The sequence below is a fragment of the Callithrix jacchus genome, chromosome 7 (assembly GCF_049354715.1).
Source record: "Callithrix jacchus isolate 240 chromosome 7, calJac240_pri, whole genome shotgun sequence".
NCBI classification, from domain to species: Eukaryota; Metazoa; Chordata; class Mammalia; order Primates; family Cebidae; genus Callithrix; species Callithrix jacchus.
The window spans coordinates 19398785-19412507 of record NC_133508.1 but is presented as its reverse complement, the minus strand read 5'-3'; the positions used below and the strand labels follow the sequence as shown (position 1 = coordinate 19412507).

Below are 13723 nucleotides of genomic sequence, written 5' to 3'. Positions count from 1 at the left end.
CATGCAATGGGATAGTATATGGCCTTGAATATGGGAGAATTATACCTGTCAATCAGAGAAGATGTTTATGATCAATTGGTAACTATCAAAAGCAGATTGCCATACTTGGGATAATTACTTTTTTTGCAATTAAAAAAATATACCCATCTATGCATTTATGTATATTTATTTGCATGTTAAAAAAAATCTGGGAGCTGTAACATACCCAACTTTTAATAGTCCTTCTCTGAGGAAGTTAGATTGGGAGAGAGGGAGTAAATAAAAGGCAATTTCCACATGTAGTATTTCAGTTTAATTTTTTACTATAAGAATGCATTTTTGCAATTAAAGTTAACTTGTGTAGGCTTCTTATTCAGTTTATTTTTAAAATTTTTTCATCTGTTCAGTTTTTTAAAGGTGAAATTTACATACAATGAAATGAAGAGATCTTAAATGTATAGTTTGTTGAGTTTTGACAAATATATACATCTGTGTAGCCAAGACCCACCCCAGTCAAGATAGAGCATTTCCATTATGTAAGAAATGTCTCCTGTACTCAGCTACCCTACTGGGAAACTGCTGTTCTGATTTCTGTCATCTCTTAGTTTTGGACCAGTTATTTAGCTACTATAATGGACTACTATAATAGACCACAATAATAGAATATGGAGGTTATTATACTCCTTATGAGAATGCAAAATTATACTTATTTAGGCCATTTCTTATTCTGTGAAACACCGCTTCTTTGTTCTTTAGTTTTATTTCGTTTTCCTAAAGATAGAGTTCGGTTAGGTTTTTCTTTATAGAAGCAAGTAAAAATCAGAGTTGTATATAAATATAAATGTAATCATCTATTACATCTCCTGTCATCCATTATATCTGCTGTCCTACCTCCCAGTTTTGCTACATACACCTAGGAGTGCTAAGTAAAAGAAATAATATTTCACAAAATGGCATAGCTGAGTGATTAAGAATGTAATTGATATATTAGAGGTTAGGAATGCAGAATAATTGAAAAGGGAACAGTAAGCATGTGAGCTGATATTGGGGGGTTGGAGGTATGGTAAAGGAGTGGTCTATCTCCTAAATTTAGGGTCTTTGGTTTAAACAATACAGTGTTAAGAGTGAGAAATACCCACTCGTAAGTACAAGGCAGTAATTAAAAGTAGGTCTTTCTTGCTTTAGGATATAGGCTGGAGAAAAATGTGTTTCTGAGAATGCACAGTGTTAAGTTCCCTCCCTCAAAAAGGTTTGGAATTCAAATTGCTGCAACCTAAATTGTCTTGGAACCTGCAAGCTGGGAAATGAACTATTTAGTCCCAAGCCAATTCCTGGGTGCTTGGCAAAAACAGAGTGACACTGCTCTGGAGTGGCACCCATTCATTCTAAGCCAAACACTTCGCATTGTTAAAAAGGACACTAGGAATCAAACCACTGTGAGTAAGAATCAGCATATACAATAAGCTGCAGGATTAGATTTCCCTCAGAACTTTAACAAATAGATCTCTCTGGCAGAGACTGTAAGAAGAGTTTTCTTCTGAGATCAGACGAGGTCAGGCATGTTCATGGTGGTATGGCTGTAACAAGACGGTTTTCTTAAAATGATTAAAAATGAAAGAATAAAACATAAAAGACCCTAAGGATAAAAAGGTAGAATTGAAAACAAACTTCTAGAAATAAAAATGTTGAAAACTCACAATGAATTAAATAGTAGATTAGACTCAACTGATGAGAAAATTTTTGAATTAGGAGATGACTCTTAGGGAATTATCTAGAAAGGAGCAGAGATAAATTAAAAATATGAAAGTGAAATTGAGTCATGAAAAATAAGAAGAGAAGTTTATATTTTTAATGAGTCCCAGGTATAGAGAATAGAAATAATGGGGGAAAGATAATAATCACAAATGTAATGACTATGAATTTCTAGAATTTATGAAAAATTTAAGAAGTGTGAGTTTGAAGCCAAAATAAAAGTAGATGTGTATCTCGATACTTCAGAGTGAGACTGCAGAACACCAAAGACATAGAGAAAACCTGGAACAAATGGTAAAAGGCAGGAAGCTATTTCACTAATCACGTAAAAAGACGATACCTGTCTGACGTCAGGAGAAAGGTCCATAGGACCTTTCAGAGCTGGAAGATAGCTTGATTCCTACATCAGTGTCAAGGCTTAACAAGGGTTTAAGATACTGAGTGTCTTGGTTTATCTTATGCTGCTATAACAGAATACCTGAGACTGGGTAATTTATAAAGAACAGAAATTTATTTTTTGTAGTATTAAAGGATGGGAAGTCCAAGATCAAGGCAGTTGCATCTGATGAGAGCTTTCCTGCTGCATCCTTGAAGGGTTGAGGGCAGAAGGGCAAGAGAAAGCAAACTCATCGCTCCAAGCCCTTTTTATTATGGCATTAATTCATTCATGAGGGCAGAGCCCTCATGACCTAAACAATGCCCAATAGGCCTTGCATTCCAACACTGTTGCCCTAGGGATTAAGTTTCCAGCACATGAATATTGGAGGATGTATTCAGACCATAACGCTGAGGCATCTAGTTTGGTTATCCAGGCAGATATGATGTCTTGTTCAAGACTGGAAACAGGATGAAAAGATTTGGGGTTCTGCCAAGAAGTTAAGGAATGAATGAGGGAAAAGTAACACTGTTCAGGACTTGCTGAGTTTAAAGTAACTGTAAGACATCTCTATATAGATGTCTGTAGGTAGTTAAAAATGTCAAGTAAGAGTCTAGGCTGGGTGGAGTGGCTCACGTCTGTAATTCCAGCACTTTGGGAGGCTGAGGCTGGTGGATAACTTGAGATCAGGTGTTCGAGACCAGCCTGGCCAACTGGTGAAACCCAAGTCCCTACTAAAAATACAAAAATTAGCTGGGTATGTTGGTGCTGAATGTAATCCCAGCTACTCAGGAGGCTGAGGCACAAGAATCGCTTGAACCCAGGTGGCAGAGGTTGCAGTGAGCCGAGATCACGCCACTGCACTCGGTTATGGGCAACAGCACAAGACTTGGTCTCAAAGAAAAAAAAAGTCGAGAAAGATTAAACATTAGAATTTGTGGATTGTTTTTGTGCGTGATTATTGAAATCATAAGATTGCCAAGGGATAGAATGCAAGGTGAGTAGAGCTGGTGGCATGTTTTGGAACCTGGTGGGGAGAGACTTTTTAAGAAGTAGGCAGAGGGCTGGGAGCAGTGGCTCACGCCTGTAATCCCAGTACTTTGGGAGGCCAAGGCGAGTGGATTATGAGGTCAGGAGATAGAGACCATCCTGGCCCACATGGTGAAACCCCATCTCTACTAAAAATACAAAAATTAGCTGGGCATGGTGGCGTGTGCTTGTAATCCCAGCTACTTGGGAGGCTGAGACTGGGCATGGTGGCATGTGCTTGCAATCCCAGCCACTTGGGAGGCTGAGACCAGAGAATCACTTTAACTTGGAAGTTGGAGGTTGCAGTGAGCCGAGAAGGCTCCACTATATTCCAGCCTGGGCAACATAGTGAGACTCCATCTAAAAAAAAAAAAAGAAGTAGGCAGAGAATGAGCAACAGAATGTTTGAGGCCAGGAAGGAGTAGTATAAAGCTGAAAATTTAGTAAGTTTGTTGATTTGGGACCATGGAAAGAAGATGGGACACCACAATTCTCTGAGCAATGAGTTGTGGCAACACATCCAAAAAAGCTTATTAGACACCCAGTGTTCAGGGTTTTTATTTAGGACTGATCACTTTGGGCCACTGATCTTTGAAACCGTAATTATTAGAAGTAATACAGATTTTAGTGGTCTAAGAAATGAATGGAATGTGAGAAATTGGAAAAGACTCAAAAAGGTTGGGCAGCAAAAGAAGGAAAAAAGACTTATCTTCCTTTCCTGTCTTGTTTAAATTGTTCATAATTTACCATGCAACAGTTTACCACTTTGGAAATGTTTTTGTAATTCCTTGTGTATTTTTTTATTTTAGTCTTTGAAGATAGAAAAAGTCTATTTTTCTTCTAGTGGTGTGATAAACAGAAATGCTTGTTAAGTGATTAAGCAATTTCTGGTGCCACTTTATATTGCCTTTCACCAGAGGGACTTCTTTTGATTTTTTTTCTTCCCCTTAAGTGGCGACCTTTGTCGTGGTGGTGGTTTTTCCTGTTTCCTCTATACGTATGCCTCTTTTTTCAGCTTTTTCTTATGTATTCAGGACAATTAAGATTAAAGAGGCTATTAGATTGCAGATAGAACACGGGAAAAGTTGGTAGGCATTGGAGGTATGTTACCATTAAACTTCTTGTGTCTTACGTTTCTAGGAAGAATATTAAAAAACAGCAGTGTGAAGCCATTGTTGGAGCCCAGTGTGGCAATGCAGTTTTAAGAGGAGCCCATGTCTATGCCCCAGGAATTGTGTCAGCATCAAAATGTAAGTATAATGTTTGGATTTCTCTAAGCTTTTTTAAAATTTATGTGCATTTTCAAATGGAAAGTTTATTGAATTGCCACTAAGATGTATTCCCAATTTACCTTGGTTGGATATTTTTCCAGCTTTGCGTTTAGGGTTTTATCTGATAAGGACTAACAAATTATTTATCATATAAGGTTTTCTGGCAGTTTTTTCTCTCTTTCCAAATAAGGATGTGTTTGATGATGATTGTTTTAGTGGATCATTACTGATGAATAGAGAGACTATACAAAACTTTTGTTTTGTATTATTTTTTTTTTTTTGAGACGGAGTTTTGCTCTTGTTACCCAGGCTGGAGTGCAATGGCGCAATCTCGGCTCACCACAACCTCCACCTCCTGGGTTCAGGCAATTCTCCTGCCTCAGCCTCCTGAGTAGCTGGGATTACAGGCACGCGCCACCATGCCCAGCTAATTTTTTGTATTTTTAGTAGCAATGGGGTTTCACCATGTTGACCAGGATGGTCTTGATCTCTTGACCTCGTGATCCACCCACTTCGGCCTCCTAAAGTGCTGGGATTACAGGCTTGAGCCACCGCGCCCAGCCTGTTTTGTATTCTTGACTGCGTTGCCTTAAAACCTCAGAAAGCTGTCATATCATTAGTGAGAGAATATCCAGAACCTGGAATCTGAATACTGGGATAAAACTTAGTATTTTTTATTCACCCAGTTGGTGACATATCTGTATTACATATGCTTAGTAGTAGGTTAGTCACTGTGGCTCAGTGGTACCTTATTGGACTTGAAATCAAGAAACAGTGGCTTTGCTCTGTGGCAAACTTATCTAGTCTCTGGGCCTCAGTTATGGTGTCCTTGAAATAAGTGATTTGATCTGCATCAGAATTGGGCCAACCACTGCCTGCTGGCCAAGTCTGGCCCATGTCTGTTTGTGTATGGCCCACACGCTAAGAATGGTTTTTCCAGTTTTAAAATGTTGTAAAAAGATACATATACAAAGAAGAATATGCCAGAGAGACCTTATGTGGCTACAAAGCCTAGAATATTTATTTGCCCTTTATAGGAAAAGTATGTTGACATCTGATTTACATGATTTTAACAGTAATAGCAAGGCTGCTTGCTGTTGTTGCCAGGTAATAGCCCAAATAAATTTATGATAGATTAGGTTTAAAAATGTTTTTTGGAAGTGGACTGTAATTTTCCATTATAAATATAACTGGGAGCTATTACAGAAAAAATGAAATTCCTACAAAAACTGGATTTAATCAGTCATATAAATCAATTCTGTGTATACTGTAAAAGGTATTCTAAGAATATACACACCATACATGTGTGCATATGTATGTGTATGTATATGAATGGATGTATATGCTTATCATTGTGCTGTCACAGCAAAATAGCAAAGAAGTACAAACAGTAATGGGATTTAGAAACATTTCTTAGAACGATTTTTAGGTACATTTTTGAAGAGTTACTTTGAAGGAAACTTAGAACTTTGAGACTTGAACTGAGATGTCAAGATTTCAAGATTTATAAGAAATCCTTTAAGGCTTGGGGTAAATAATTTAGCTCAGCTAAAGATTTGCAGTTGAGGGGAGGATGTTTTCAGGTTGTCCTATTTCTTTGTTTTCACTGAAAAAGATTCTTCAGTGAGTTTTATTGTTAGGGAATATTTTAAAGTAAAAAGTCAGGTTATCTATTAAAGATTATATTGAGATAATGAGCCAGTTTGAACTGCTTCAGGCCCACGATAGATGCCTCTAGAGATCGTCTAGCTCAAATAATTTTCATGATTCTTCTGCTAAAGTATAGACCAATGTTACCTGATTTTCTTCTTTTTCTAGTTATGAAAGCTGGAGATGTTATATCTGTATACTCTGATATTAAAGGAAAATGTAAGAAAGGAGCCAAAGAGTTTGATGGAACAAAAGTATTTCTTGGAAATGGGATTTCCAAACTAAGCCGCAAAGAAATCTTCAATGGGTTACCTGAACTGAAGTATGTCATCAAGTGCTTTGGGGAAATCAGCATCCTTTTTATGGGTCAATGAAAATTAAAAACAATGTAAAATGTATCTAGTTGTGTTATATGAGGGTTTTTTTTTTTTTGTCTAAATCCAACTAGAAAAAGATTGTTTAACCCATATTTTCATGATTTTTGGTCAAAAAGGGTAAAAGATCAAATTAAAGAGCCTCATTAAGCAACCAGTTACTTTGTAATTATCAAATAATTTTACTTGTCCTTCTGAATTTTATTTTTTTGGAGATATTTTGCGTCTTTGAAAAACCATGTTGATCTTGAAGGAGACTGCATTTGATGATCTTTTCAGATAATTTTTAACATTCTAATTTGGCAAGAAAAAGTTTGATTTTAATATAAATTAAAATATTTTTTAATTAAAAATCAATTTTACCAGAAAGCTAGCACTCACATGAATATTTATGGGTAAAAATGAATTTTTAGGTTTGTTAAAACGAAATTAAAATATTGTCTGTTCTAAATCATCTCTGGTTGCTAATTGCCCTAAATAAATTGGTAAAAAATCCAGGCTCTTCTTTTGCTTAGTCTTCTGAGGCTGTTTGAATTTTGAATTCTTGGACAGCTCCCTTCCTCCAAAGTTTATGGCTGACATAGACATGCTGAAAGCTGTGGACTTCTACATTTACAATTGGATGATATCCCTGATTCTTACAAGTTTTTCATGTTGCAGCAATTTGAGTTAGCAGTTGAAATTCATTCGTTTTTCTGAAGAAATTGACTGTTGGATTCCCTAGATCTAAGTAGCAGCACTTTCCAAATGGCCGAGAACAAAGATTTTGTTCTCCTTAGAAGGCTTCATGAATATAAAGATTATGCACATATCTGCTATGTTTATCTTTGGACCTGTAACAGGTAATAGGTATTTTGACTGCCTCCGTTTGTTCATTGTTAATGGTATACTCTTCATTCTCTTAAGTTATTTGATCTGATTCCAGTTATTGTGCTGAATAATGTTTTCTGAACAATGTTCTGGATAATTGTTTTGGTGGCAGAAGTGAGGAGGCAGCCATCTTTCAAAAAACTGTTGGTTTTTTGGCTGCATGTGGTGGCTCACTTCTGTAATCCCAGCACTTTGAGAGGCCAAGGTGGGTGACCTCACTTGAGGTCAGGAGATCGAGACCAGCCAGGCCAACTTGGTGTAGCCCTATCTCTCCAAAAAATACAAAAATTAGCCAGGTGTGGTGGTGGGTGCCTGTAATCCCAGCTACTCAGGAGGCTAAGGCTGGAGAATTGCTTGAACCCAGATGGCAGAGGTTACAGTTGGCCCAAGGTTGCACCACTGCACTCCAGCCTGGGTGACACAGCCAGACTTAAGAATTTCAAACAAGGAGAAAAACATTGGTTTTTAAGCTCAATTTATTCAGTTATACTGTTGCAAGTTTTTTCTCTTCCTGTGTGAGAAGCAAGGCTGCTGTATCAGAAATGCTACCTGTTTCTTATTTGTATGCTTTAAAAAGTTTTAAACCAACACAACTAATGGTACAATTGTTATTCATTTAGTGAATTTGAGCCCTTTGCTTTCTTGAATTCCAGGTGGGTTGAATCATTCATAGATTCATGGAGGTATGTTAATTTACTAACAGACTGTTTTATCCTGTGCAGTCTTGTACTTTGCATTATTAAAAATATATTTTAAAAGAACATGTAATTTCATACCTGAATAATAATTGGCTTAAATTCTTCTTTATTATGTTATTTTAAGTTCAGAGATTTATAGCACTCACTTATTCTCGTAGGCATAGTCAGAAGGAGATAGTCAAAGAGCACCAGAACCTAAAGTGGCAGTTAGGAACTGAGTTAGGAAGACAGGCATGAACATTTTAAAGTTTCAGTATTTTTTAGAGGACCAGAGGCCTGCAAGTCAGAAAGTCATTTAAATTATGAAGTGATCAGACTATGGAATTCAAGATACTCAAAAATAGTTGTAGACTCTGGTCTACAAGTATTAGTTGTAGACTGTTGATCAAGTTCAGGTGTCTACAGCTAATAGTTGTAGACTGTTAATCAAGGTAAGAGTACCAGGTGTCACAACAAAGGACTGACTTGCTTTGTTTTTTCTTGTAGAGATAGGGTCTAGCTCTGTCACTCAGGCTGAAGTGGTGCGATCAAAACTCAGTGTAACCTTGAACTCCTGAGCTCAAGCGATCCTCCTACTTCAGCTTCTGAGTAGCTGGTAATATAGGCACATGCCACCATGACCAGGTAATATTTTAAATTCCTTTTTTTTTTGAGACAAAGTTTCTCTCTTGTTGCCTATGCTGGAGTGCAATGGCGCAATCTTGGCTTATGGCAACCTCTGCCTCCCAGATTCAAGCGATTTTCCTGCTTCAGCCTCCTGAGTAGCTGGGATTACAGGTATGTGCCACCATGCCTGGCTAATTTTGTATTTTTAATACAGACAGGGTTTCTCCATGTTAGGCTGGTCTTGAACTCCTGACCTCAGGTGATCTGCCCACTTCGGCATCCCAAAGTGCTGGGATTACAGTCATGGGATGCCACACCCAACCAGGACTGGCTTTCAAATGTGAGTCAGTGACATTTCAGAAGGTTCCTTTGTATATTTTATGCTCAAGGGCAGGGAATGTTTGCCTTGGAAGTGAATACAGTGGTTTGATTTGATCCTCACTGAGTTTTACCTCTGATTAAAAGTTCACATTCATAGATTTCAAATGGTAAACAAATGAGTAGCGTGGTAAAGGGGTAGGAAGAGGAAGAAAATGAGTCAGCATTTATTGTATGCTAAAGGCTATAAGAACTGAGGGAGCCAGGCGTGCTGGCTCCTATCTGTTACTCCAGCAACTCTGGAAGCTAAGGCAGGAAGATTGCTTGAGGCTAGGAATTTGATGCCACTTTGGGCATGGTGGTGTGTACCTGTAGTCCTAGCTACTGGGGAGGCTGAGGTGGGAGGATGAACCCAGGAGTTAGAGGCTGCAGTAAGCTATGATTGTGCCACTGTGCTCCAGCCTGGGTGACAGAATGAGACCATGTGTCAGTACATACATACATACAGACAGACAACAATAAAACTGAGGGGAATTTATAATCATACCACTGTAGTAGTAGTCCACAGATAGCTATTGACATTGTTTTACTCTAAAGACCAGCGTAAACTTACCCTGTCAATATCAGATAGGGTATACACCATCTGTGTAGATGCTTCCCTGCCAAGATCAACTCATAAGCTGTTCCATAAGCTAGCTATGAACTTGTCTACCATATTGTTTCTAAGGCTTTATCTTTGTTCATCCTAATTGGGCTCTCCTTTGCTTGTACCCTTAAACCGGGTTTAAGTCTTGATTTTTAAATAAGTTTTTATTTTATTTATTTGGGTGCTCTGTCGCCCAGGTTGGAGTGCAGTGGTAGGTTCATAACTCATTGCAGCCTCTAATTCCTGGAGGCCTCGAGGGAGCCTTCTGATTCAGTCTCCCAAGTAGCTGGGACTACAGGTACACTCCACCATGCCTGGCTAGTTTAATAAATTTTTCTTTTTTTTGTAGAGATATTGTCCAGGCTGGTGGCAAACTCCTGACCTCAAATGATCCTCCTGTGCCAGTCTCAAAGTACTGGCATTACAGGGATGAGCCACTGTGCCGGCTTAAATCCTCGTTTTTATCCTTCCCTTTTAATTAGACTGTACTTTTTCTGTGCCCTCCTAATCCCTAGAACACTCTTGATTTCTCCTTCTTCTTGCCCTCTCTGGTTTGGCCTGACATACAAGGCCAGGCTTGGCTTTGTCTGACAGGATTTGTGTGTTCTTTCTCTGCTTCGATAGTATCTGACAACCTCTGAGATTGTGATGTTTGTCTTGAGTCACTGTCCATGAGGCCATTCTGAGTCCTGGCCCTTCCTGGTCTGAACAGTTAGACTGCCCCTCATAAAACGGGACAAAGGTGAAAAAGGTTATCAGTACAGGCAGTTATTCTAGAAAGAGCTGACAGGAAGCAGTAAAGAATGAGGTCATGTTCAAATCTCTACAGAAACTCATTTGTGCTTAAATGCAGGGTTTATGTAACGTTTTCCTTTTTAGTTCTGTTTGCTTCCTATTCTGCAGGTAAAAATTCAAAAATAATTCACAGGACTACTCTATGTATTTTGTTGTTGAATAAAAGAGTTCCTAAAAAGGCAGAGCATCTTATGTTTGACAGGCTTTTTGAGAATGTTCCCGGAAATATAGTTTGTATAGACCGTGGAATTATACAGACTAATGTTAGATTTCCTGTCTTTCAGAGGTATGGGCATAAGAATGACAGAACCAGTATATCTCAGCCCTTCATTTGACAATGTACTGCCCCGTTACTTATTTTTACAAGTAAGTATGTATAAAAGTAAAATATTTAGTGACATTGAAACATACATCAGTGAATTGTTTGAAATCTAGGGTTTTTAAAAATTTAAGATACTTTTTGTGGTCTATTTATATACACTAATCTACCTTTGGTTAAGCAGTAAGAAAAAACATCATAAATATTCTTCTTTTACTCATTTGATTTTTAAACTACCTTTTTTTTTTTTAATCTTTCTTTGCCCAAAGGTGATTTAATAATTGATTAAAATTAGTTTTCCATCTCAAAATATTAGTCTCTGAATGTTGCATGCATTTGTTATACGTGTGTGCTGTTCCATTAGTAACTCATTTGATTTGTTATAGTCTGCTGGATAGGTGTATTATTATTTGCAATATAAGATGAAGATACCAAAGACCAGATTTGTTAGGGCTCCTGGCATGTGTCACACTACTGGTAATTGGTGGTATCTGAACTCAAACCTAAGTCCAAATGCTGTGTACTGTCCTACCTTCTCTGTCCAGTAATTATTATTAGTAGTAGTATTAGTATTATTTTTGAGACTCTCATTCTGTTGTCCAGGCTGGAGTGCAGTGGTGCAATCGTAGCTCAATGTAACTTCAACCCACTGGGCTCAAGTGGTCTTCCTGCCTCAGCCTCCCAAATAGCTAGGACCATAGGCATGCACTACCATGCCAGACTTATTTTTTTGACATTTTTTGTAGGTATGGAGTCTCACTTTGTGGTCCAGGCTGGTCTCAAACTCCTGACCTCAAGTGATCCTCCCACCTTGGCCTCCCAAAGTGTTGGAATTCTAGGTGTGAGCCACTGCACCTGGCCTCTTCCCAGTGTTTAGCCAGTAGATTTATAAATTCAGAGATTATTTCTGGTGTGAACAAACAGTAAAACAGATGTTTATTCTACTCTAATTGCACATTGGTGATGGTCTAACATGTTAGGATATATAATCTAACGTAATTGCTTATGAATCATTTTGGGGATTTTTGCTAATTTTAGTTTCAATGGAGTTTGTTTTTTTGTGTGCTTATTGATTATATACTTCATTTTTAAACATTTGTGTTCATTTGAAAATGTAGCCATGAATCATTGCTAATGATACCTGCACTCCTTCAAATTAATAATGTTTAATGCAATGTTAGTTTTCTCTTTGGTTTGACAGTACCTACTCATCCCATAATTTAGGTTTTTGTTTTGTTTTGTTTGAGATAGAATCTCACTCTGTCACCCAGGCTGGAGTGCAGTGTTATGATCTTGGCTCACTGCAGCCTCGACCTCCCAGGCTCAGGTGATCCTTCTGTGTCAGCCTCCTGGGTAGCTGGGACTACAGCATGTACCACCGCACCCGGCTAATTTTTATATTTTTAGTAGAGATGGGGTTTTGCCATATTGCCCAGGCTTGTCTTGAATTCCTGAGCTCAAGCGATTCTTCTGTCTTGGTCTTCCAAAGTTCAGGAATTATAGGCATGAGTCACTGTGCCTGGTCATAATTTAGTTTTGACTTTATAAAAGAAATCTTTTTTACATTTTTTCGCTATCTATAGCTGTACTCCTTCACCTTAAAATCAGTTTAATGATGACTTGATGAAATATTGTGAGTCATTTTCTGATTCATACTGTCCAGACTACCATAGAGCTAAATTCTCTGTCACATAATAGCAAGGGTCGTGAGAATTTCCTGCCAGAATAAAGCTTTTGTGTCAGAGGGTAGAGTTTAACCTTTTGTCATCTCTCCAGTGAAAGCAGTTTTATTTTATGTAATCTATTTTGATGGCCAGTTTCTGATGGTCAGTGAAACTTATTATAAGGGATACTAATGGTATCGTAGCTAACATTGAGTGCTTATTGTGGTCCATGTACTGAGCTGAGTATTTTACGTAAGTTATTACATTTACTTCCTGGAAACCTTCAATTTCATAGATAAGGAAATAGAACCTTAGGAAAGTAAAGTGCATAGCATATAGTAGGTATTTATAGTTTTTCAGTGATTAAATGAGTGATTTGCTGTGTGCTGTGCATATAAAAAATTAGCACAGTCAAAATTTGAATACAGGTCCTTCTGACTTCCAACCTGTATTCTTGGCCCCATGCCAGTGCTCCAGATATAACCCTTGGAAGATGTGCATCTGAATCTCCTGCAGGGCCTTTTGAAAATGCAGTTCTTGGGTCATAATTGAGATTTACTGAGTTCCAAGTTCAGAGGGTGAGGGCTTTAAGCAATTCACATATGACATTAAATTTCCCAAGTGCTTCTTTGACAATTTCCGAAAAACTCTGTGGTCAGTGTTTTAACATAAAATATTAGTTGATCTTTTTGTGTTACATTTTCCTTTTCAACCTGATTCAGAACTGCCAGATTCTTAAGTGGGTCTTAACTGATCCATAAAACCTAAATAGCTTAATTCAGTGCAGACCAGAACCAGCTGATATTCATATTCATTTCTCTAAAGAAAACTCTAAAAGTGCAGAAGAGTAAGTTTAAGAATGTGGTATTAAAAAAATTCATTATTATCCTTGAATTTTTACATACATAATGATTTTCACAAATAGAACAAGTTTCACATTTACATATAATGGTAATATAAAACATTTGGAATGTTTCAACAAGTCGCCATTCTTTTCAAACAAACATACTTGAATACTCAAGTGGATTAAATGACACTCACTGAAGGTACATCACCTAAGAGGCATCATCTAAATGAAAGTTCTTTTCAATAGTGTTAAATTATTGCAGTAGATGCTGATACTTTAATAACAAATTTAAAATTGTTGCTTTTGTCAGTATCCATGCTTCACTTCTCTAGCAGCTAAGAAACTCATTGTAGTCATAATTTGCAGTTTTCATTTTGGTCTTAGGAATTGATTAACTTAGATCTAATAGAGAAGATGCCCAAGCCTTTCATAGGTCTCAGGCTACACAGGGAGGTTTATTGTCTCACAAATCTTATAATTTTATCACGCCATTCACCAAGACTCTGCAGTAATTTCATATGTATCAAAT

The 13723-nt window shown here is 37.6% G+C and overlaps 1 protein-coding gene across 3 annotated transcripts in view; it reads left to right on the top strand.

Annotated features, from left to right (window-relative positions):
* The window catches only part of NSUN6 (NOP2/Sun RNA methyltransferase 6), a 59229-nt gene that overhangs the window by 10961 nt on the left and 34545 nt on the right, over positions 1 to 13723 (top strand). For all 3 annotated transcript variants that reach the window (XM_035306893.3, XM_017974089.4, XM_054258499.2), the window contains 3 exons: positions 4277 to 4386; positions 6226 to 6379; positions 10649 to 10730. In XM_035306893.3, coding sequence (XP_035162784.2) covers positions 4277 to 4386; positions 6226 to 6379; positions 10649 to 10730 — 346 coding nt within the window. The remainder of the gene's footprint in view (positions 1 to 4276; positions 4387 to 6225; positions 6380 to 10648; positions 10731 to 13723) is intronic.